At 39.8% G+C, this 24,578-nt stretch overlaps 1 protein-coding gene across 4 annotated transcripts in view; it reads left to right on the top strand.

Annotated features, from left to right (window-relative positions):
* The window catches only part of LOC140458161 (protein bicaudal D homolog 1-like), a 276,533-nt gene that overhangs the window by 159,306 nt on the left and 92,649 nt on the right, over positions 1-24,578 (top strand). For all 4 annotated transcript variants that reach the window (XM_072552337.1, XM_072552336.1, XM_072552339.1 and 1 more), the window contains exon 3: positions 19,598-19,750. In XM_072552337.1, coding sequence (XP_072408438.1) covers positions 19,598-19,750 — 153 coding nt within the window. The remainder of the gene's footprint in view (positions 1-19,597; positions 19,751-24,578) is intronic.

Below are 24,578 nucleotides of genomic sequence, written 5' to 3'. Positions count from 1 at the left end.
CCCTTCAGTGTCAAACACGACATGCAAAATCAAATTTCTCATTCCCTTGTCTTTCCTTTCAATATGCTTTTCCCTTCTCTTGTTTCATTCTCTTCAGTCATGCCTCCATCTTCCTTTATTCATTCTTATGTCTACTTCTCCTTTTCTCTCAGTCTATCCTCCATTTCCTTTTGATACTATTTTTGGACTCTTTCTTTCTTAGTTTCTCTGTTTCTTTCAAGTCATTCTACCTCTCTCTCCTCCTGTCTCTGGATTTTTGTCTTTATGTTCATAACTGTGGTGCCTCCATGCTCCAGTCTCTCTTCTTCAATTTGTATTTCTGATTTGTAATCTGCTCTTAACTTGTTTTCTCTCTATCCAGTTCCTTCTTTCTTCTCTTTCCTTACTCTCATTTTCTCCTATTTCTTGTTCATCTTCCTCCTTCCTCACAACCTTGTTTGAATGCCTCCAGTCAAGTTTATCTCTGTCCAAGATGCCAAGTTTGCAGACTCAAATTCATATTTCTTTGAGAGTGTGATTATTGGACATTTTCTTCCTTTAATCTGTAATGGCAAAGCACTCCATCCTCCAATGCCTCCTCACTGATTTCCAACTCTGGCTGAGTAAGGTTTCTTAGTTCCAATCTTATATATCCAATCAAGGAAGAATATTTCAAGCAATAGTTCTCTTCTAGTCTTTGTACCAGTACTACCAGAATCCTCTTAGGATATTCTAAGTCTCTTACTTACTGCTGCTCTTTGTTGACAACATCTATATTTAATTTCATTTTTCACGTTTCATAGAATCCCTACAGTATGGAAGCAGACCATTAGGCCCATCTAGTACATATCGACTTTCCAAAGAGCATACTGCTCAGAACTTATCCCTGAAAACCTGCATTTCCCATGGATAATCCACCTATGCTGCACATCCCTGGATACAATAGGTAATTCAGCACTACCAATCCACATAACCTGTGCATCTTTTGGATTGTGGGAGGAAACCGGAACACCCAGAGGAAACCCACACAGACACAGGGACAATGTGCAAACTCCATACACTCCAAACTCCACACCTGAGGGTGGAATTGAACCAGGTCCCTGGTGCTGTGAGGCAGCAGTGCTAACCACTGAGTCACCATGATTCTGATGACTCCCGGATTTGATTTTTCACAAACTCTATCAGCTTCATGACTGCCTTCCTATTTTTAGATAAATTATCAGTCATTCTGTCTTTGATGAGCTGTCATTTCTCACTACTCATTATTAGTAAGACCAGAATTATCATCATTGGCTTCCACAAGAAGTGCAGGACCTTTGCCAATAATTTTAACTCTTTTTCTAGTCACTGTCATAGCATAACATTAGCTGCCCATGCCTCTAACTCAGCATATTAGCTGTTGGAAATTCATTCATGTCTTTTTGACTTCCAGGCACACATTTTCCAATTCTTTCTCTGTCAGCCTCTCATTATTTCCTCTCAAACTTCAGCTCATCCATACTTCTGCTGCTTGCATCGTATTTCTAATTATACTTTGATTATCCATCTCCGTGTTCTTGCTACGCTACTTTATAATTTGGTCTATCAATGCCTTCAATTTAACAAAAAGATTATCCTCAATTTAAATCTCCTCCTTGTCTATCTACCCTTCTTATTCCCCTAATACTGGTTTCTTGTGCAATACATTCAATCATTTCACCATTGGCAATTATGCTTTCAGCTGCCTTCTGGAATTCTATCTCTAAATCCTCTAGCTTTCCATTTCCCTCTTGTTCTTTAAGACCCTCCTTGAAAGTCACCTTTTTTTTAACCAAGATTTTGGGCTTTGGCAATGTCCATTTACTTCTAATTAAGCCTGCCTTGGCAACATTTTTCTGTCAGAAATACTGTACGATTGCATGTTGTTACTCCCCTTTGCTCTTCATTGTCCTTGTTTACACTGTGACGAAGGGAGGGAAATCATTGGTGCTGTTGAATTTGATTGCTGCCACAGCCCAGAAAGCCAAATGGATCGTGAAACTGGCTGTTGAACTCGGCGGGTCATAGGTGAGAGAGTGAGGATGTTGGAAAGTCTGAAGGGCATGAAGTGTACAAGCCATTGTTGCAGCAGGGGAAGTGGGAGAAATCGGGCTAAATCAGCTTGAAGCTGGCAAACTCCAGCCCATAGAAAATAGTGATTGTTTCGAAAATAATGCACCACGATACAAATTGCATACTCCAAAATAATCTGAGACATTTTGCATTACAATCTATTGCATGCTTTCTTTACAGTGTTTAAAAAATGCAAATCATGTTACTCACCATTCACGCATTTTGACTACAGGATTAAAATATTACAAATTTGCATTATAGGTATACAAATTAATTTAGAAACATGACAGAAATTGTATTTGAACACAAAGATAATTGAACTCAGCAAAGGCCAAGGGACAAGTTGGAGATATTTCGGATCTATATGGCTCAGAGTTGTGTGGAGCAGTACTTACACCCACTGAGTTGTAAAGGGATCACCTGCTATGGAAGCTGTGGGTAAAGCAAGATAAGAAGCTGAAAGCACTTTATTATCTCAGCCACAGGGAAATGAATGACAGTGCCATGGTATGTGTAGGTAGAAAATGGTGCAACCACTATTCTATCCTTGACTAGACTTAGGTCTAATTGATTTCAAATTGTACATAAACAACCACTGGTGAGTCTAAACAAAAAGAATTTCTTACCTGCACAAAATCTAATTCATCACGTTTTGGTAACTGGGTGGAATTTGTGTTATAGCTAATTAGACATTGGTTCTCTTCATTTTGCAATAGTCTGAGTAACAATGTCCCACTTATTAGATCCAGAGTTATCCTCCCTATAGATCCAGAGTTATCCTCCCTATAGATCCAGAGTTATCCTCCCTATAGATCCAGAGTTATCCTCCCAATTTGCTAACACAGATTGGATGGAGCTTAATTCAGTCTCCAATAGTAACCCTTGGAGAACCATTGCCTTTCTACAACATTTCTCTGCAAGCCTTTTTCCATAATTTACATCTATACATTCATGCATATAATTATATTTGCCACTACCTCATCTTCCCAAGTATCTGAAATCAGGCAGTCTGGAGGTTTCACCTTCCTTTTAGAATGTACTCTCGTCAGATTTGGAAGTGTGGTACTTCTCAGGCTTGAGGGCTATTGACCTGGATTCTTGCCTTGACTTTGTACAGTTTGCAGACAGTGATCATTTTGATATTCCTTGTGGTTTACATCAAACAGTCACTGGTGGACAAAAGTTTTGGAATGACATAACATTTCTGTGGTTCGACGGTACACCTTACTCTGCCGTACAGTAAGATGTGATCACTGGTAGTCCACTGCCCTTTGGATGTCTACCGTTCCTGTTAGGGTGCCTTATCCATATCCATTGCCCTTGACGCAAGTGTGGTAGCCATGGTGCACAGTGATATCTATTATAGTGAATAGACTTCTTCTTTCATGATGATAATTGGTATAGAGGAACTGTCATATGAGGAGAGGTCATAGAGTCATACAGAAAGAAACAGGTCCTTCAGCCTACCATCTCTATGCTGTCCAACAAATACCAAAATATAGTAATTTCATTTACTTACACTTTATCCAAAACCTACTATGCCTTGGCTTAAGTACCTATCCTGATGCTTCTTAAATGTTGCAAGAGTACTTGCCTTTCAGGAAGTGTGTTCCATATTTCTACCAGCCTCTGGATGAAAGACAAACTTTCTTCAGATGTCCTCTAAGTCACTTCTCGCCCACTTTAAACGTATGCTGTCTGGTGTTAGATATGTTTGCAATGGGGAAAACATTATCACAAACTACCCTGTCTGTAATTCTCAATTTTGTTTACCTCAGTCAGATCTCCCCTTAGCGTCCACTGCTCCAGGGAAAACAAACCCAGTCTATCCAGCCTCTCCTCATAAATGAGACTTTTCATCAACATCCTGCTGAATCTTCTCTGTATCATCTGCAGTGCAATATATCCTTCTGATAGTGTGATGATCAGAACTGCACACATTATTCCATCTGTGGCCTAACCAATCTTTTATAAAGTTGTAACAAGATTTCCTTGCTCCTGTATTCTACTCCATGGCTAATGAAGACAAGCATGCTGTGTGCCTTCTTCCCACCCTGTTTGTGCTGACACCTTTAGGGATCTATGGACTTGTACCAAGACTCCTTTGTTCCTCAGCAGTCCCTAGGAACCTATCATTCATTATGTATATCCTTCACTTATTCGACTTCTCAGAATGCACCACCTTACACTTATCAGGACTAAATTCTATCTGCCATTGCTCAGCCCAAATTGCCAACTGATAAATATCCTCCCCACTATCAACATCATCAATCACTGCTCAGGGCCATGAACAGAGCAAGTTTTACATTTAGCAAAGAAGTCCACAGTCTACTTTGAAACTTCTGGTAATCAAAGGAGAAGCGATGGCCTTGCTGATTGTCAGAAAAACCCATCTGGTTCATTACTGTCCTTTATGGAAGGAAACAGCCATCTTTACATGGTCTTGCCTACATGTGATTTCAGACCTACTGCAAAGTGGTTGACTCTTAACTGCCCTCTGGGCAATAAAGAATTGGCAATAAATGCTGGCCTAGTGATCCCCTTCTCCTGTGACATCCACATTCAATGAGTGAATTAAACAAAGTGTGAAATTATGATCTGCTGCTGATGCTCAAATAGGTCATGGTGAACCCAGTGGGCCTTTGGCTTGGCCAACCTTTCTATGTAATGCAGAATCACACAGTTTTAATGGTATAGAAGGAAGCCATTTAACTCATCATATCTGCACCAACCCACTGAACATTTGAGTTGGTGCCAATCCCATGTCTTTTCCCAATAGGCCTGCATGTTGCTTCTATTTATGTAATCATCTAGTGCTCTCTTCAATGGCCCAATCCAGCCTGCCACCATCACACTTCCAGGCAGTGCATTCTGGATCCTAATTACTCATTGTGTGATGAGGTGCTTCCTCACCTCTCATTTGCTTCTTTTACAAAACACTTTAAAACTGTGCCTCTGATTCTTGATTCTTTAACTTTGTCCAGACCCACCATGATTTGAAAAATTATAAATGGCAATGCATTCTCAGTCCTCCCTTTGTTCCTATTGTATTTGAGTGACTTTCTTTTGGGTTGCTGGCCACTGTACCACGGTGGCTTGAGCATATGATTGAACTTCACCAGCAAATTTCTTCTGTTTGTTTTAAGGCTATCAGCTATTGCTTCAGGAAGCATCTGTATCATCACTTGTAGCATCTCCTGCACATACTGTTTTCTCATAGGCAAACATCATAAGAATCTGAAAAAAAAGCCTCAAGTGCTGAAGAAGAACTTTTGGATAATTGGATTTGAAACGTTAACTCTATTTCTCTCTGTATAGGTATTGTTGAACCTGCTGCAGTTCTCCAACACTTACTGTTATTATTTCATTTTCTGTAGATCTAGCATTATTACATCCTTTTCACCTGTGTATCCCATTAAGTGAATAGATTCCTGGAAAATTTCACACTTGCCATTGAGAGTAAGACTTTTGGACATAGACATTTTAAAACAGCATAGATCCTCAACTATCTTCCTATCTATCACTAAGACTTATGTGCAGTTCCATAAAATTTTTCTTCTGACCTTATAAGATTTTGGACTGTGGAAGAATCTCAGTGGATGATATGATTCATGTGGGTGTTACTGACTAGGCCAGCATTTATTGCACTTCACTAGTTGCCCTTGAAACAAATTATTTTTGCTCTACACTAAAGCCAAGTACTGATGTAAGACCCTAAAACCTACTAAAGCCAAGATGTCATTTGCTTCTTTAGCTGTCTTCCCAGCTTGTCTGGCCACCTTTCAAATTTTTGTATGCATACCACAGATCAATATGTTCCAAGCTTTCTTTGAAATTGTATCATTTCATTTATATCACCTCTTCTCATTCTAATGAGAAAAATGTACCAGATCTGTGCATAAAATGTCACCTGCAAGTTCATCAATCTGTTTGTCCTCTGGATATCTATTACTATTGTCTTTGTTATTTTCTATATTTCTACATTTTTGGCCATAAGAAAACTTTGAAATTCTGCCCTGTATACCCAAGTCTTGGGACCTACCTCTACATCTTACCCCTGAGAGTGCAAGACTGTGACAAACCACCACTGACAGACACTACCAAGCAGACAGCTTGGGCTGAAGCATCAGTAGGCAATGAGCCAGGACCTGCTTTTGGACAGAGCACTCATAAATGAAATGGATGAATAGACACCCAAGTCAATCTCAGTAATATCAGACAGAGTAAAAGTCCAATACCAATCCATAGAATCACCACTTTATAATTCCCTCTGTTCTGATAAACAATTGTTAACCACTACACCCTGCTTTCTGACCTTGAGCAAATTTTGCTTTCACCGTGCCACTGTTTTCTTTCTATCCATGGCCTTTCATTTTGCAATGAAGTGTATTGTGTGCCATTTTATCAAATGCTTCTCAAAGTCTATATACATATTAACTGCACTGCCTTCAACAATCTTGACTATTAACTGTCGAAAAAGTCTGCTGGACTTATCTAGCAAAACATTCAGGTTCTCTGGTTGAACAAGAGATCATCCCGGAAGTAATAAATTGTATCTTTTGTTACTGCATTCTTGGGTTTCATTCCATCAGGCCCCTTTATTTAATCCAGGTATTGATTGATGTTGCAGAAACTTATTTTTAGCAGCTTAGATATTGTACATGATAGAAGGCTCCTGAAACGCTGCTGCTCTTGGGATGATTTATAATATTCGGGCAGTATGGCAGATGGGAGTGTGGGTCAGAGATGACTGTGGTTCTGTCTTCAGAACATTTTTGTATTTGCTGAATGAACTTTTTCAGGAAAGGTCAGTAGTGTTTGAAAGGCAAGATATGGCAAGGGACAGAGCAGTAATGGTCTTCTCAAAGGTGGAAGGCATCCCACACTAAAGACTGATAGTTATCAGAAGGACTAAATGTTGTGAGACTTTACAATAGTCATGTACTTGATTTCAGAATATTTTGAGTTAAATGAAATGGAAACACTCAGATGGAAACTGTTAGAGTATGAGAAGGGGAGATGTTTCAGACCTAGATCATGTACTTCTCAATGTCTGAAAAGTTCCAAGAAGCAGTCAGAAAGGACATTATGTTGAGGTTGAACAGGATGTTGGTGAGGTCTCTTCTGGAGTACTGTGCCCAGTTCTGGTCACCCTGTTCAACAGGAAGGATATTATTAAGCTGCAGAGACTTTAGATTTACCAGGATGTTGGGAATGGAGGGTTTGAGTTATAAGGAGAGGCTGGATAGGCTGGGACTTTTTTCACTGAAGTACAGAGGTTGAAAGGTGAACTTTATAGAGATTTATAAAATAATGAGGGGTAGAGATAAGGTGAATGGCAGGTGTCTTTCCCCTAGGGTAGGAGATTTCAAGACTAGGGGACATATTTTTAAGGTGAGAGGAAAAAGATTTAAAGGGGCAATAGTTTTACAGAGACTGGTTCGTGTAGGGAGTGAACTTTCGCAGGAAGAGATGGATGTGGGTACAGCTACAAAGTTTAAAAGACATTTAGATAAGTACATAAGTAAGAAATGTTTGGAGGGATATGGGCCAAGTTCAGCCAGTGGGACTAGTTTAATTTGGCATTGACTAGAAAGTCAGCATGAACTGGTTGGATCGCGGTGTTTGTTTCCATGTTGTATGATTCTATGATTCCATAACAACAGATATGTATGTGCTAGTTTAAAGTATGATGCATGTTACAAACTGAATGTGATAATTAATAATGCATGGAATATAGTGTGAAGAAAAGTGAGGTTACCAATTTTGGTATGAAAAAATATAGAGTATCTCCGAGTACCTCTGTTGACAGGCAGGGAAGTGTTGAAGTTCTGAGGGACTTTGGGGTCCTTACTAATGAGTCACTGCAAGTTGAGCGAGAGATACAATAAACAATTAAGAAGGTAAAAAGAATGTTAGTCTTTATAATAAATAGATTTGAGTTTAGGAGTAATGATACCTTCGTGTATTTATTTAGAACCTTGGTGAGATCACACCTGGCTATTCTGTGTAGTTTATTGTCTCCTTACTTACAGAAAGGAATACTTGTAAAAGGTTTACCAAATGATTTCCTGGGATAGAGGCATTGTCCTGTGCAGAAAGATTACATAGCATACACCTTTATTTTCTGGAGTTTAAAAGAATGAGCGGTGATTTCATTCAAAGATGTAAAATGACTACAGAGATTAACAGATTAATGGGGGAAGGATTCCTCCCCTGGCTGGGGGAGGGATGGGTCTAGACTGGGGACACAGCATCAAATAAGGCAAGGACCATTTAGAGTTAAGATCAGGTGTAACTTCTTCACCCAGAGGATGGGAACCTTGGAATTCTGTATGTCCTCGGGCAATGGAGTCTGAGTTGTTGAATTTCTTTAAGTCTGACATTGATAGATGTTTGCATATTAAAAACATCAAGAGGTGCATTAGTTAGGGATAAATGTAGAGTACTTGAGTCTGAGTGGGTTACTCTTCAGAGGGTCGGTGTGGACTTGTTGGGCCTAGTGGCCTGTTTACACACTGTTGGGATTCTATGATTCTATGGATGCAGAGATGGTGCAGAAATACGTTGGAGGAGAAGATCAGTCATGGTCTCATTGAATGGTGGAGTGGACGTGAGGGCAGATTGCTCAACTCCTCCTATTTTGTATCCTCTTATACCAACTTGTTGTTTGATATCCCTTCCAGTGGATTGATTATGAGTTTGAGATTAAGAATTTGATATATTTGATATGCCTTTAATTTCAGGTAAACCGAAATCACCCATTTGCCCTATTCCAAAGAAGACAGCAGCACTTGTATTTACAGTATCTAATTTACTAGCCTTCAAAATTTCAGTAAAGTGTTGAGAACATCTGGTTGTAAGTGATTATTCTTTAGACCTTTTATTTACCTCCAGGATAAAATTGAATTGGGAACTGAAAGATCAATCAAATACTTGGATACACAACCATTTGAATCATACTGGTGTGGAGATAGGTTTTGAGAGTGGAGCATCGTTAAGAAACCACTCTGAGATTGTGTTATAGACTTTCTTAAAAATATTCCTGAAACAGATTAGACTACCCAGTCCCTGGAGAGGCAAATACTTTTATGGTTTGCTGCTCAGGAATGAAACTAGGAGCTCATGTTCAGATTAAACTAAATTTATGAATATTTGAAACGAGGCTGGAAGATTTATCTAGCTTGTACTGAAGAAGGAATGTCAAAATCTTTACCATGGTAGACAATTCTGGAATTAAGTGTTACGAGGTTGGAAAAAGAAAAGACTGGGAGTAAAACCTCAAGGGCTAAGAATCACTTTGGACTGTGTCCAGGAAAATTAAATTCTGGATTAGTGGTGCTGGAAGAGCACAGCAGTTCAGGCAGCAGATTTCGAAGCTCCTTGGATGCTGCCTGAACTGCTGTGCTCTTCCAGCACCACTAATCCAGAATCTGGTTTCCAGCATCTGCAGTCATTGTTTTTACCAGGAAAATTAAATGACTACTTAAGAGACAGTGTAAAGTATACATGTTAAATGTGGTTTTCTGTTTGTTAGAAATAAAAAGGGAAAGCTCTGATCTGTAGTTTAATGTGTAAGCTACTGATAATAAAGGTGTATACTGAATAGTGCTTTTAGTCTGTTTGTTCCAGTAAAAGTCTTGAAACATTAAATCTTTTCATGAGTTCCTTTCAGCTATCAACTGGAAGTTTGAATTTCTTTATTCAAAGTTACCAGTGTCAGGATCATAATAGCTTCCAGATGTAGATGAAAAATTCCAGCATACACTATTTATTTCTGAATATCAGCTCATGTATATCACCTTGAGTAGTACTGGATCTCTGAGTTGTGATCATTGATGCAGATTTAAGCATTCTCTAAAGCTAGCCCTTTATCACTATACAGGATAAGGGATCTATGGTAGTCTGGTTAGCAGAAAGGACCATTTTACATTTCCATATCCAATCAAAAGGACCCAGTTTTGAGTTACTGAGGATGTTTTTGGTGCCCTGTACAGTGATCTGATGAGCTGAAGTCACTTCTTGACACCACTCACTCCCTTTCAAAAATGATTATCCAATATTACATCTGCTGCTATCTCCATAGTTCGCACTGTCAGGACCACAACAGGTCTGTCCGCAGAGTGGTCCATGAGCTGTAGATTTGTATAGCTCATGGCTCCCTTTTATTTTCTTGAGTATTCAAATTTAAAAATAACCAGCAACAAAGCTTTCACCTTAAACACAGTTTTGTTTAGTACATATCTGAAAGTACTATGTTAAAAAAGTTATTATGTAAAATACAGAAATAATGATTAAAAGCAGATGCAACTAAACAACACATATAAAGAATAAAAATAAGATCAATCTGCTGTTATTGCAGGCCCGTTAGTTGCTTAAAGATTTCTCTTTCTGAAATAATGAGGTTAATATGAAGTCAGATTCAGCACTTGTGATGGCTTCTGTCAGATATTTGGTGGTTGCTTCTACAATGGACTCAGCAGTAAGAGCAGACTTTGAGAGAAAGAGATAGATAGATAGATAGACAGACAGACAGACAGGGAGACCATTCCTTATTCCTCAGTAGTTCTGTGGTTATGGTAATTGCAGACTGCCTGGACTCTTTCAACAAAACTGTTGCTGATTTCTGAAAACCCTTTCCTTTGAGCTCTCAGCTGAGAATTCTCTCCCTGAGGATATCTTTCAACAATTGGGAGTTCTATTTAAAACAGTGTCTCAGTCAATTTTGTGCAGATATAAACTTAAGATAGCATCAGTATCAACATTTGATGAATCTTTGATCCACAATGCTTTCCTCGGTGGGGAGGGGAAGGGGGTGGAGGGTGGGGTGTGGGGGGTGGGGCGTGGGGGGTGGAGGGTGGGGCATGGGGGGTGGAGGGTGGAGGGTGGGGCGTGGGGGGTGGAGGGTGGAGGGTGGGGCGTGGGGGGTGGAGGGTGGAGGGTGGGGGGTGGGGCGTGGGGGGTGGAGGGTGGAGGGTGGAGGGTGGGGCGTGGGGGGTGGGGCGTGGGGGGTGGAGGGTGGGGCGTGGGGGGTTGTGGGTGGAGGGTGGGGCGTGGGGGGTGGGGGGTTGTGGGTGGAGGGTGGGGCGTGGGGGGTGGGGGGTGGGGGGTGGAGGTGTTGCTTCCAGCCTAACATTCCTCCCAGAAGCTTTAAATTCTCACATTTCTTCAATGACTCATTTTGTTGTCCAAGGGTCAAATTAATTCTAAACGTCTCCCTTTGTGGTTGATGCTGAGATAACACTTCCATCTGTTTGTTTTTTCTGGCTGTAGGAATCAACAAGAATCACTACAAAATTTTTAACTTTGTCCACCCCAGTCCAACACCAGCACGTCCACATCATGAAATTTCCAGCAGCTATGTGTTTAGGCTCCTTGTGTCCATTTGAAGAGAGAGTAACCTTTAGTACAGCATATGATATCACAATTATATATTTGTGACAGTACGCCAACAACTGACTGTGAATCCATATACTGGATGAATTATGAAGCTTTCAGTCACAAAGGGATAATAATGCCAGAACCTTTTAGCTGTTGCACTTGCCTGAGCCCTTTCAATCTGATACTTAAATTTTATAGATTGATGAGATTTATTCACCCAGATTTCTGTTGGAACTGAAATGGCTAAATGGCATTTGCTGCCATTATTATGCAAATTAGCCAGCAATTTGTGAAGAAGAGATATCCTGTGAATTGTAAATCGCCACTAATTATTGAAGTTTTGCAATGCTCATCGTTAACTTTGTGGAAGTGAAAGGTCTTACATAGCCATCCTATGATCTGTTTGAAGATTTCAAATTCATGAAAGGGCTGGATAAAGTAGACTGAGAGGTAGAAATGATCACAGACAACAGATTTGACGTTGAATTTGCTGACCCTAATTGATCCTTCTTTTCAGTCCTCCTTCTATTTATTTCTCAATCCTTTAGGCGTACTGATTAAGGAGAAACACTGTCCCATTGTTCACAAATGTCCAGTTGTGCTCAAATCTTACCCTCAACAGTTTTTGAACAAAATGTTTTAGAACTTAATTGTGTAATTGTACATTTTACTAATGGGGCATGACTTGCTAATTTACAGTTTGTTCCATTATCGCTGCACAGAAAGCAAACCAAATGTCAGAAGGAACAAGCCTTTCAGTCTGCAGGCTTGCAGCCCAATCATGTGATATCCACCCACTCCAGTATTTCAATTAGTTCAGCAATGCAACTGAAATTTGTCCAAATTGTTTATCTTTGTGGAATGCGTTTTTAAGGTTGTTCTGAATGCACTGGACTTGGCAATTTTGATCTGTAATTCAGGATAACATCACGCTCAACAGTGACTGTTCAATCAGGGATCTGGAAATCTGAAACTGAAATCTAATTTCCAGTTCTTTCTGTTTTTAGTTCAATCTCGTATTTGCATTCAGCTGCAACAACCAATTCCTTCACTGTGGACAATAGATCCTTCTAGATACTCTGCTGATTTGCTATTTTTATTTTAGGAACAACCATTATTCTACAAATCTAGTGAATTGCACAGAAACATTGCAGGCATACTAAATGGTTGTGGAATTCCCCTGACTCATCATAACTGTTTCTGTCCTAATGGCCTTTCTTTACAAAGTATGATTTTGTATGTTTTTAAATAGAGCCATGAAAATTCCATATCATTTAACTCTTTAAAAACACATCTTTGACTGGCACATATCATTATTACAAAAACATAATACTCATGTAAATGTAAAGGAAGTTAAGCTAGGAGGATAACAAGTGGCCAATCCCTGATGAACAATTTTCCAGATCTGCCAAAGTTCAAATGATCCCCATTATCTACAGACTTGGAGTAATTTTGCCTGCATTTGCAAACACCAGGCCAACCTCATGTTTTTCCTAATTGTAAGACCACTGCAATATTTTCAAATGCCTAACCTGACATCATAAACCAGAACTTCCTTTCAGTTGCAAGCTTCTCATTTGGAAAATAAAAGCCATCTTAGGCACTCTTGCAAAGACCACTGTCCATTTCTCCCAGCTTGATGGCTCACTGCCACTGCTTTTGAAGGGTTAATTTAACAATACACAAGTCCAAATGCTTGGATTAGAGGGCTTTGGGAGCTCAGTTGATTATCAATGGTGTAACTGTTTATGGGAATAGTTTGAGTATAATTTAGATAAATGCAAGGTGCTGCATTTTGGGAAAGCAAATCTTAGCAGGACTTATACACTTAATGGTAACGTCCTGGGAGTGTTGCTGAACAAAGAGATCTAGGAGTGCAGGTTCATAGCTCCTTGAAAGTGGAGTCGTAGGTGGATAGGATAGTGAAGAAGGCGTTTGGTATGCTTTCCTTTATTGGTCAGAGTATTGAGTACAGGAGTTGGGAGGCCATGTTGCGGCTGTGCAGGACATTGGTTAGGCCACTGTTGGAATATTGTGTGCAATTCTGGTCTCCTTCCTATCGGAAAGATGTTGTGAGATTTGAAAGGGTTCAGAAAAGATTTACAAGGATGTTGCCAGGGTTGCAAGATTTGAGCTATGAAGATAGGCTGAAAAGGCTGGGGCTGTTTTCCCTAGAGCATCGGAGGCTGAGGGGTGACCTTATAGAGGTTTACAAAATTCTGAGGGGCATGGATAGGAAAAATAGGCAAAGTCTTTTCCCTGGGGTCGGGGAGTCCAGAACTAGAGGGCATAGATTTAGGGTGAGAGGGGAAAGATATAAAAGAGACCTAAGGGACAACCTTTTCACACAGAGGGTGGTACATGTATGGAATGAGCTGCCAGAGAAAGTGGTACAATTGCAACATTTAAGAGGCATTTGGATGGGTATATGAATAGGAAGGGTTTGGAGGGATATTGGCTGGGTGCTGGCAGGTGGGGCTAGATTGGGTTGGAATATCTGGTCGGCATGGACAGGTTGGACCGAAGGGTCTGTTTCCAGGCTGTACATCTCTATGACTCTATGATTCTCTGAGTAAAAGTCATTGAAGTGTTTGATCAGCTACAATCATATTAAATAGTAGAGGAGGCATAATAGGCTGAATCACCTACTCTTGTTTCTATGTTCCTATCCTGTGCCTAAAGAATTCCAGTGGTTTATGATATTGCTAATAAGATCACTGAAGGAGAGGTTGTTGAAAACCATGGAAGTCAGAACTTTCAGACTTTGGTTAAACCCTATTAAGTTAACTAAATGTTAAGTGTAATGTCAGATACTTCAGTGGCACAGATTGTAGGCACAACCAAGTGTCTACACTTCTTGACTAGTTGGGGATCAAAAATGAACTCTGTTCTTCTTATCCTCCCTTGATGCTGCTTCTTTTTCTAAGCTCCTGGTACTCTGAAAACGAAGTTGCAGTGGGGAGGAATTCCTGAGGAGTTAACATGCCAGTGAGAACTGTGAGGTGGGCAATGGTGGCAATAGGGATTGAACAGGATGAAGGACTGAAAGAAATACAGATAATAGTCAAAATTGAGAGGATCAAAACAATGCTGGCATAAAGACAGGGACAGGGTAACATTTGTAACTTTGGATATATGGTTAGAGAGAGGGAGTCATTCACTGGAAGGAAAGGATGTTGTTGGAGAGAGGGTGATTTTGAGTGAATGGGAAATGTTATTGGAGAGAGGGAATGGTTTGGTGCACAGTGAGTATGATTAGGGAGAGGGAGTGTCTCAGTGAATAGGGTGTATGATTAGCCAGTCAGAGTATGATTAGATTTTTTTCTGTTTGTTCATAGGATGTGGGTATTACTGGCTAGGCTACCATTTATTGCACATCAGTTATTACCCAGAGGGTAGTTAACCATCAACCACTTTGCTGTGAGTCTGGAGTTACGTGTAGGCCAGACCAGGTAAGGATGGCAGATTTCCTTCCCTGAGGGACATTAGTGAACGTGGTGGGGTTTTAATGGCAATCAACAGTGGTTTCAGAATAGCCATTAGTAAAGCTTGTTATTCTGATAGTTATTGAATTCAAATTTCACTATCTGCCATTCTGGGATTGAAACCCATATCCCTAAAACATTCGCCTGGTTTTCTGGATTACTATCCTATTGACATTACACAATGCCATGTTTCTCGCACAGAGTGAGAGTGCCAAATGCCAGTTGAAAATAGGCACAAACTGTAGAAGGTACAGAGATCTCTCCACCTAGTCAGCTTTGCAAGACTGTGATCATATGTTGCCTCATGAAGTCTATTGCATTTTTGTTTATTTGTTCATGTGAAGTGGGCATCACTAGCTGGGCAAGCATTTATTGCTTGTCCTTAATATTCTTAGGGACATAATTGTGTGCAGTTTGCCTTCTTGAAGTATTGCAGTCCTTGTTGGAGGTACACCATGGTACTATTAGGGAAAGAGTTCCACGAGTTTCTCTCAACAACAGTGAAGCAACAATGAATATTGAAACCTGCAAAATCTGTGGCAACTTGACAGGGTACATGTCAAAAAGGTATTTCCACTACTGGGGGATTCTCAATGAGGAACATAGTTGCAGAATAAGGGGATACTCATTGGAAACAGATGCAAAGGAATTTCTTCCTTCAGAGGGTGGTGAATACCTCGACTTCTGTAATTCAGAGAGTTGTGAAGGTTGGATCTTGGAAAATATTTCTAAAAGGCGAAATAGATTTCTTACAAAATCAGGAGTTAAGTGCAATGAGGAGCTGGGATGAAAAACCTGAGTTGCACCTTGACCTGGGGCAGATCAGCCATGATCTTATAGAACGGCAAGGCAAGGTTGAAAGCTAGATAGCCTATTCCTGCTCCTTTTCTTTAGTGCTAGTATGATATGTTTCCAGGTCAGATTGGTGTGTGGCTTAGAGGTAAACTTGCATGTGGCTTTTTTTCCCATGTTTTTGCCGACCTTGTCCTTGAAAGTGGTAGAGTGGTAGTGGGTTTGGAAGGTGCTGTTGAAGGAGCCTTGGTGAGTTGCTGCAGTGCACTTACCACCGCGATATGTCAGTAGTGAAGCGAGTGAATATTGAAGGTGTTGGATGGGGTGCCATTCTAGCAGGCAACTTAAAACCTGGATTGCTTCAAATTTCTTGAGTTTTATTGTGGCTGTACTTGCCCAGGCCTATATCAGATGGAAGGTGTATCACTATTACTGATCAGCTGAGCCCTGAATGTAGAAATATTATCTAGTATGTTATACCTACCTGCTACTGTAGGTTTCAGGTAGCTGAAGTAGGATTTCAGTCATTAATCAGCCTGCTGATAATAGGAAACCCATCAGAAATAACCTCAAAGAGGGGTGTGCATTTGGTAAACCTGTCTTTCCAGATTTGCTGACCTCATAGCACCACTTCAGTATGGAATCTTATCAACTAAACTACAGTTTCTAAATAATACATCTACTGAGACTGTCTAATACCTTGCGGACACTCAAACCTATCTTCCTACTCACATGAGGTAGTTCTTACATAAAGTGGATCATTGATAAATTTCTGCAGGATCCTTAAAGGGCTGAGGAACAGTGATACCGAGACCCCTAAAACCTATGTCTTTGGTTGCACCTTGATTTGTTTAAAGGCCAGCATTCCTTGATCATCTCTCATTGGAGCCAGAGGTTGGTAGTGCCCAGCTACCTTGGACAACCAAAATCAATGTGGTGAAGATACTATAATGATAGTTAGAGAACCTTTGGGTTTTGACCTAACCTGTATGGAGGCACAGTGCTTTATTACCAACACTTAGGAAGGTGGATGATGTGAAAATGATGGTGTTATTCTGTAGTTGCTTCACTTCTGGATGGTGGATGTCCCAGTTTTGGGACAAATATTACTTAATTGTAAGTTTTTTCTTAAGAATAAAGGATGTTCCAATTCAGTAAAAGTAGGATATTTCATCTTCTTTAGACCTATGCAGGCAAGTTTTACGTTTCCATGTTCCTCTACATCTAATACTACAATGTATTAGTGTTTTAGCAGCAAACTCCTTTGCAATGCACCTTATTTTGGATTAGTGTGGTGCTGGAAAAGCACAGCAGTTCAGGCAGTATCCGAGGAGCAGGAAAATTAACGTTTCGGGCAAAAGCCCTTATTCCTGATGAAGGGATTTTGCCCGAAACGTCAATTTTCCTGCTCCTCAGATGCTGCCTGAACTGCTGTGCTTTTCCAGCACCGCTCTAATCCAGAATCTGGTTTCCAGCATCTGCAGTCATTGTTTTTACCTTATTTGTTTTATAACAAGCAATCCTCAACAAGAAACCCACAGCCTAAAATGAATTTGTCATTGTGCCAGGAAGTACTAAACTGAGAAGATTCGATGGAGTCATAAACACAGTAATGTATACTTGTCTTCTGATCACTATGGAGACTGATGTAGGAGTTCTAAAGAAATAGATTTTGATACACCACAAAATCTGCCTTTTCCCTTCAGAATTTTACTAAAGCATTCTTGATTTTCAGGTATCTGCTTAAACCCTGAATGTCATGAGTCAAGAATAGCTTTATTTGTCATCTCTACCATATAGAACTAATACAGTAAAAAATGAGACAGTGTTCCTCTAGAACCACGGTGCTACATGGGCAACACAAGCTACATGATCATTCACAGGGTGGCATAAAGTGCGTAGGAAGTGCAAAACACACAAGACAGTACAGTAATTCCTGACATGTCAAGACAATAGGCACAGTGGTGTACAAATTACAGTGTAGTAAAAGAATGATAATTAATAAAACATTGCTCTAGCAGCAATTCTAAGTCATGCAAAGAGTTTCAGATGGAATAGAGTCTGATCATACAGTGTTAAGGAGCCTGATGGCCTGGGGGAAGAAACTGTTGCACAGTCTGGCCGCGAGAGCCTGAATGATATCTTCTGCCAGATGGCAGGAGGGAGAAGAGTTTGAGTGAGGAATGTGTGGAGTCTTCCACAATGCTCTTCACCTTTTGAATGCAGTGTGTGAAGTAAATATCTGTAACGGAGAGAAGAGAGACCCCTATGATCCTCTCAGCTGTCCTCACTATCCGTTGTAGGGTCGAGACAGTGCAATTCCCAAACCATGCAGTGATGCAGCAGCTCAGGGTGCTCTTGATGAACCCCAATATGGTGGGGTGGGGAGTGGAGGTGGGCTTTTCTGAACCTTTGCGGAAAATAGAGATGTACTGGGCTTTCTTGGCTATGTTTGCAATTGTCCATGTATTTACCATCTTATAAAGATATCTCTTTGTGTCTTTAAAAATCTGACCACGTATTTGTGTTTGACTTTTTTACTTCACCAAAGTGAGCTTCTTGTCGTTAACTCAATTCCAAATGTAACTGAGGAAAACCATTGTGAAGAGTGTAGGATCCAATATGGGTTTCCTCCGGGTGCTCCGGTTTCCTCCCACAGTCCAAAAATGTGCAGGTTAGGTGAACTGGCCATGCTAAATTGCCCGTAGTGTTAGGTGACGGGGTAAATGTAGGGGGATAGGTCTGGGTGGGTTGCGCTTCGGCGGGTCGGTGTGGACTTGTTGGGCCGAAGGGCCTGTTTCCATACTGTAAGTAATCTAATCTAAGAATATCCGGCTGTTACCATACTGTAACTAGAAAAACTAATGAAGTGCTGTTGGTTTCAGATTCAAGATATATTGAGGTATAGGAGATTTCCTATGAGATAAATCAACAAACAAATGATAAAATGCACTCTATATGATAATTAAGTTTAAAATGTCACACACTAATGGCATTTTCTCTTGTCCTATAAAAAATGAAACTGCTTCTTCTGAGTTGTAATTACTCTGCAATAAAAAGAGCTGTGAGATACCAGGGGTCTGTTTGCAGATCAGAGCAAAGACAATGTAAATCGGTGGTTAGTTGAGTGAGTAAATAAATAGTACTAACCAGAAAGGTGCCAAGTTCACTCTACTTCTAAACTGAAGTAGAGTTTCAAGCTAGGCCACTGATACATATCCTTACTGCTAGTCCATTCTGTTGCTAGCCATTGATTTCCAATAGAAAGTGTGCATATAAACATTAGTGAGGTTAGGGATTATTTGGGTGGACTATCTTGTACATGTTGATTGACCAACATTTAATCATATCCTCGCAGGAAGGAAGAACTGGGAAAGTTTGAAAAATATAATGCAAATGTCAGTGATCCAGCCAAATTACTGTTAAGGCATACATCTCATGGACTAAAGGTTATTTCTGGGAATAAATTGTCCTTAGTTCTATTTTTAAATTGCATTGGATGGAAAACATATTTTGCACAAGAAATAGATTGAATTTTGATGCTGGTTTATAAATTCAGGTCAGTAGTCTTCTTTGTCAAACATAAGTTGTCAGTCAATCCTTTCGAATGGCCCTGTTTTGAAGATTAAGTGGTTTACATACTTTATGTGCATCTATTAATAAAGGTTCCAGGCAGCAATGTAAACCCAGCTGAATCATGCTATTTTGTTACTTTGTGTAACACCATTGTGACAAAAATTGTATCTGGTTCTTCAGATCTCTTAGCCTGCTCGAAGCAAAAAGGCGGTTCATCAAAGACATTCAAGAAGATAGTCGACCATTAGATGCATTGAAGCATCTCAATTTGATCTTTCTTTTCTCTTCTTTAGAATAATGAAATGTTGGAGCTGCAAAGAATACGGATGAAAGATGAGATCCGAGAGTACAAGTTTCGTGAGACGAGGCTTCTGCAGGATTACACTGAGCTGGAAGAGGAGAACATTACTCTGCAAAAACTTGTCTCAACCCTCAAGCAAAATCAGGTATTTATTGGTGATGGAAACTTCATTAGCTGCTTCCACCATCCCAAGTAGAAATCGCAGTACAATCTCAGAATTGAAATTGATTGCACTTTGGTTTTATCTAAGATATCCGTATTTAGGGAGGTTTTTTTTTGCATTGTGCAGTCATGTAATATTCATGGTTTATCTCTGTTATTTAGAATGAATCTTTAGTCTGTTTACTGTGGAATCTTGTTAATTATTGTTAAGTCAGTGGGCCAGCAGTCCGCAGTAATTCCAGAGACAGGCATGGACCAAATGGAAATTAAACCTGTGAACAATTAAATAGCAGGTACAATTTTATATAAATGTTCAACTTGTTAGTGTCTAAAGGACAATTTACAACATTGTTCTATCCATTCAACAGGATAAGAGTTTCAGTCTAAAAATAATTCAAACTTCGTCAAAAATTGTAAGAAAGACCAGATTTTTAAAAGATAGCGGATGCACTTAATAGCTTCAAGAAACAAAACACAATCTAACTTCAAAATTATTGTAATATTTGAGAGCATGCTATAAATTCTGCTGTTGTGCAGACTGGATGTGGAACAGATTGAGGCTGGTCTCTTTCAGGCTTTACTCATTAATTAAATATGTAACTTTCCAACTTTTCTTCTAATATCTAAGATCCTGAGGTGGGTGCACAGTAACCTTTTGGGTCAAGATAAAAGGCAAAACTAAGTATTTTTACATTTAAGAAAAGTAGCAGAAATAAGAAGCAGGATCAAGAAAGAAGAAATGGCTTTCGTACTTCCTAAAATGTCTGCTCCCACTAGTGTTATCATCCCATTATTAATCACAGTCACTGTGTTTGTTGAGTGATTATCAGTGTGTGTTTAGACAGCAGGCCTTAAATAAATAGAGCATCTCAGTTCAGCATATTTTAGCCATGTTAATAGTAATGTAGCCTTATCAGCTGGAGCAAAGACATTGACAGTGCATTTAAAGGAAGGCATTCGGAACCAGCCTTGCATACATCTAGGAAACCAAGACCAAATTGTCACTAGCTTAATGTGAGCTGGGGCATACATTCTATTGCTGTCATACTACAAGCTCAAGCTTTATACATTTAAATGTTAATGTAAGTTGTAACTTGACATGAGAACCAAAAACTGCAGGACCCTATGCTTGTTGCTTTTATCCAAACTGTTGAGGCTATCAGTTTGTGGGTAGTCATGTTCCATGCAAACTGTATTTTAAAGCTACTGACTTAAAATTAATGTGTGGGCTTATAGTGTGAACTTCTGATTTTCCAATCCCTCTTCTTTGCTTTGTAATTTTATTTTTTACCTGCATGTTAATAGATTAACTCTTACACACCCAAATGAAGTGAGGGGCTGCAGCATTGATTCTTAATAGCATGAACAGTGTAGTTGCCCAATGATGATTCCTACCATTGAGCTGTTCTTCATATCTGTCATTAGGGTTGTCAACCATATCCTGGGAAGTTCCATCATATGCCCTCTTCCTGCCTTCTAACTTCCTGTATGTCTGGATATCATTGACTACACCAGTTGTCAATAATAGTAATTTGATTGATGCCATTAGTGACAGTCTGCATCCCACTTTCCCATCAACACCCCATTCTCTGTGCTCCAGAAACCAGTGTATCCGTTGAATAGTTTAACCAGATTTTGTGTGTTGCTAAAGCTATGCTACATTCTGTTTGCTTTGCAACCCTGTGTGAACTCTTGGGAATCTGGCCAGGGCAAAACTGGAGAAATAAATGTCTCTATGCTTTTGCGATTGGATTGCTCATAGGAGCATCCAGAAAATGTGGCATTAATTTTAGGAGGACCCAGGATAATCGAGGCTTGTTGGCAACCCTAGCTGTCGAGCTTAGGAATCATTTTGGATTCTCAAGGGATTTAAACATAAACGTTAACCTCATGATGACTAAAGTTGATACAAGGGACAAAGTGGAAGAGGTGGACCATCAGCTGCGTTCTGGATGAGGTTAATAGACAGGAGGGAGGACACAACTCTGTAACTACATTGTGATACAACATAAAGTTACATGTTATATATTAATGTAGGAAAGCAAGGCATTTCAGAAGTTTGAGGAAAAAAATGAGCACATGCAAACATAGGGCTTTTCGGAGAGACATAGAGGTTTGTATAAAAGAATGGATTTACGTACGGTCTTAAAGGTGCAGGGGGAAGTGGAAAGGTGAATTAATGGTTGGTGTAGAAACTGCTGAAGACAGTAATGGACCTCAATGGAAGTGGAGGGAATTGATTTGCTAATATGGAAAATACAGGGTCAGACGATCTCCGAGGGATAATTGTATATGATGTTCAATTGTATACTGATTTAGTCTACTGCAGAAGGATGGAGTGGGGGATAGTGCTAATAATGAATGTACAGAGCTGGTCCAAAGCTGATGATTGTAGATGAGCCTGTCAAGACTGGATTTTCTGCACACAGTCTGACAGGACAGCAGTAGGAAAGGCAGTGAGAGAGGTGGCAGAGAAACAGAGTTGTGTCTGACTAGCATAAATGTGGATGTTGAACCCATGAGTATAGTGCCAAAGAGTAGGAGCAGGTGAAAGAGGAGACAGCTTAGGGGAGTTTTTTTTAAAGAGGTCAGTGTATTGGGGTGACGAACATGCTTCAGCTGCCATTGGAGAGAGATGAATGAAAGGACAGCTGAGTTAGAGAGGGGAGCAGGAGTGCTGGTGAAAATGGTAAACCTGAACAAATGAAAGGTTGTTGAGTGTGCTCATGGTTCTTGGTCAGGTTGTTTTGGTGCTGTGAATGAGGTAAATAACTGGAGAGATTCAAGTGGAGTTGCACATGACAGCTGGAAGATAGGGGACAGAAGTTTGGTGTGGTGATAAGTGTGGTGATTTATAAGGATATGATTATAGTTGTATTAGAGAAGGTTTTGATTTTAATCTCACCATGCTGAGTGTTGTCAAACCTATTTGGTGAAGAAGGAGTAAGATGCACAATCACATTCGCTATTCCACTAATTACATTTCAAATCACAGCTCTGCTACTCAGGCAATGGCCAGCATATGAAGGTTGGAACTATCACGGCATGGTGATTTGGAACTATCACGGCATTTGGGTGGCATGGTGGCACAGTGGTTAGCACTGCTGCCTCACAACGCCAGAGACCTGGGTTCAATTCCTGCCTCAGGCGACTGACTGTGTGGAGTTTGCACATTCTCCCCGTGTCTGCGTGGGTTTCCTCCGGGTGCTCCGGTTTCCTCCCACAGTCCAAAAATGTGCAGGTCAGGTGAATTGGCCATGCTAAATTGCCCATAGTATTAGGTAAGGGGTAAATGTAGGGGCATGGGTGGGTTGCGCTTCGGCGGGTCGGTGTGGACTTGTTGGGCCGAAGGGCCTGTTTCCACACTGTAATCTAATCTAATCTATCAAATAGAACTGTTCACTGTGGAGACCTCTTCCTAATTGTCTGTTATACTGAAATCTCAAAAGAGATAATCTCTCAGGAGGAATGAGATTAGAAATGAGGAAATTAAGAGTGGGAAAAGGAGAAAATTGAATGCCTTTAAAGAATAAAGGGGATGAAATTAAATTTTGACAATAATGTAAAACAGGCAGCAATAATCAGCAGATTCATTTTAAATCCCACCAAACTCTTTTCCCTTAAAGTTAATCAGGCAGGATATAAAACAAATAGCCATGTTGTCTATTTGGCACCACTACTGAAGACCAATTTCAACATTAAAGTCTTGATATAAATTTTAAAGCTGAATATCCTCTTGACTATCAATTTCCTTTACAATACTTTCAACAACTAAAAGGATCCACTTTTTAAAATTTCAAATTTTAGATTATCCAATATATTGTAACACAAGTCTTAATAAATTCTTTTAGATTGATTTAGCATCAGTGAAACACTGTGGATTGTTTATGAATTTCATAATGAAACACTAAAAGACACATCCATACACACACTACTTCCTATGACCGAGCTATCTTTCCCAGAGAAAGAGGAATACAATGATAAGTGAGGAAACAAGAATAAACTAGCTGACCTCCTAGCATCCCTGATCATTGTAGGAACAGAAGCTTAAAACACACAGTCAGCCCAACTGCCCTATTGGTTGACATTGGCTATTGTGCCTGAGGAACCTGAATAAATGTAAGGGAAATAAACATGAAATGAGAGGAGGGATAAAGTATATGATGTTTTTGTAAACTGATTAATTATCAGGGGTTTGACATTATACATTGTAGGTACATTATACTTTCCAGTGTCATCTTTCATGTTCTTCAGTGAACGGCAGCCTGTTTTGCAAATCGAATAGCAATTGGTATTCAAGGAAAACTGTCGATCACTGCACATTTTGTTTTACAGTTGTAACATTGTTTGGTGATATTGGTACTCTAACCTTATCCAGCATGTGCCTAAACTCCTATTTTTATCTAGTTCATATATTTCTTGTTAATTTTTCGATTGACTACACCAAAAGTAGCCAATACATTTGAGAATTCATTGTCTAACCCCATCTTTCTTTTAATTGTTTAGATGCCTGCTGATTTTGTTTGTTTTCAAAGGTTTATCAATATGCTTTTAATTCTGGCATGTAGATAAAGCCAGAATAGCATCGTGACAAATCTCCTTCAATTTTCTTTCTGTTAGTTTTGGTAGTTCATTGGTATTGTGTAAATTCCACCAACCATCTGTGTAATTTGAATTGTTAATTTGTAATTTTAATTCTGGGCAAATGCCCTGATCCTGATGAAAAAAAGTGAACAATGCTTTACCCTGTTACATTTTAGCCAATAGCCTATATAAACTGGCTATTGGACAGAGGTAGCTTTACCCAAAGA

Source organism: Chiloscyllium punctatum, chromosome 32, assembly GCF_047496795.1.
Source record: "Chiloscyllium punctatum isolate Juve2018m chromosome 32, sChiPun1.3, whole genome shotgun sequence".
Classification (NCBI taxonomy): domain Eukaryota; kingdom Metazoa; phylum Chordata; class Chondrichthyes; order Orectolobiformes; family Hemiscylliidae; genus Chiloscyllium; species Chiloscyllium punctatum.
Note: the sequence above shows the minus strand (reverse complement) of the source record. Positions and strands in the feature narration are given on the sequence as shown.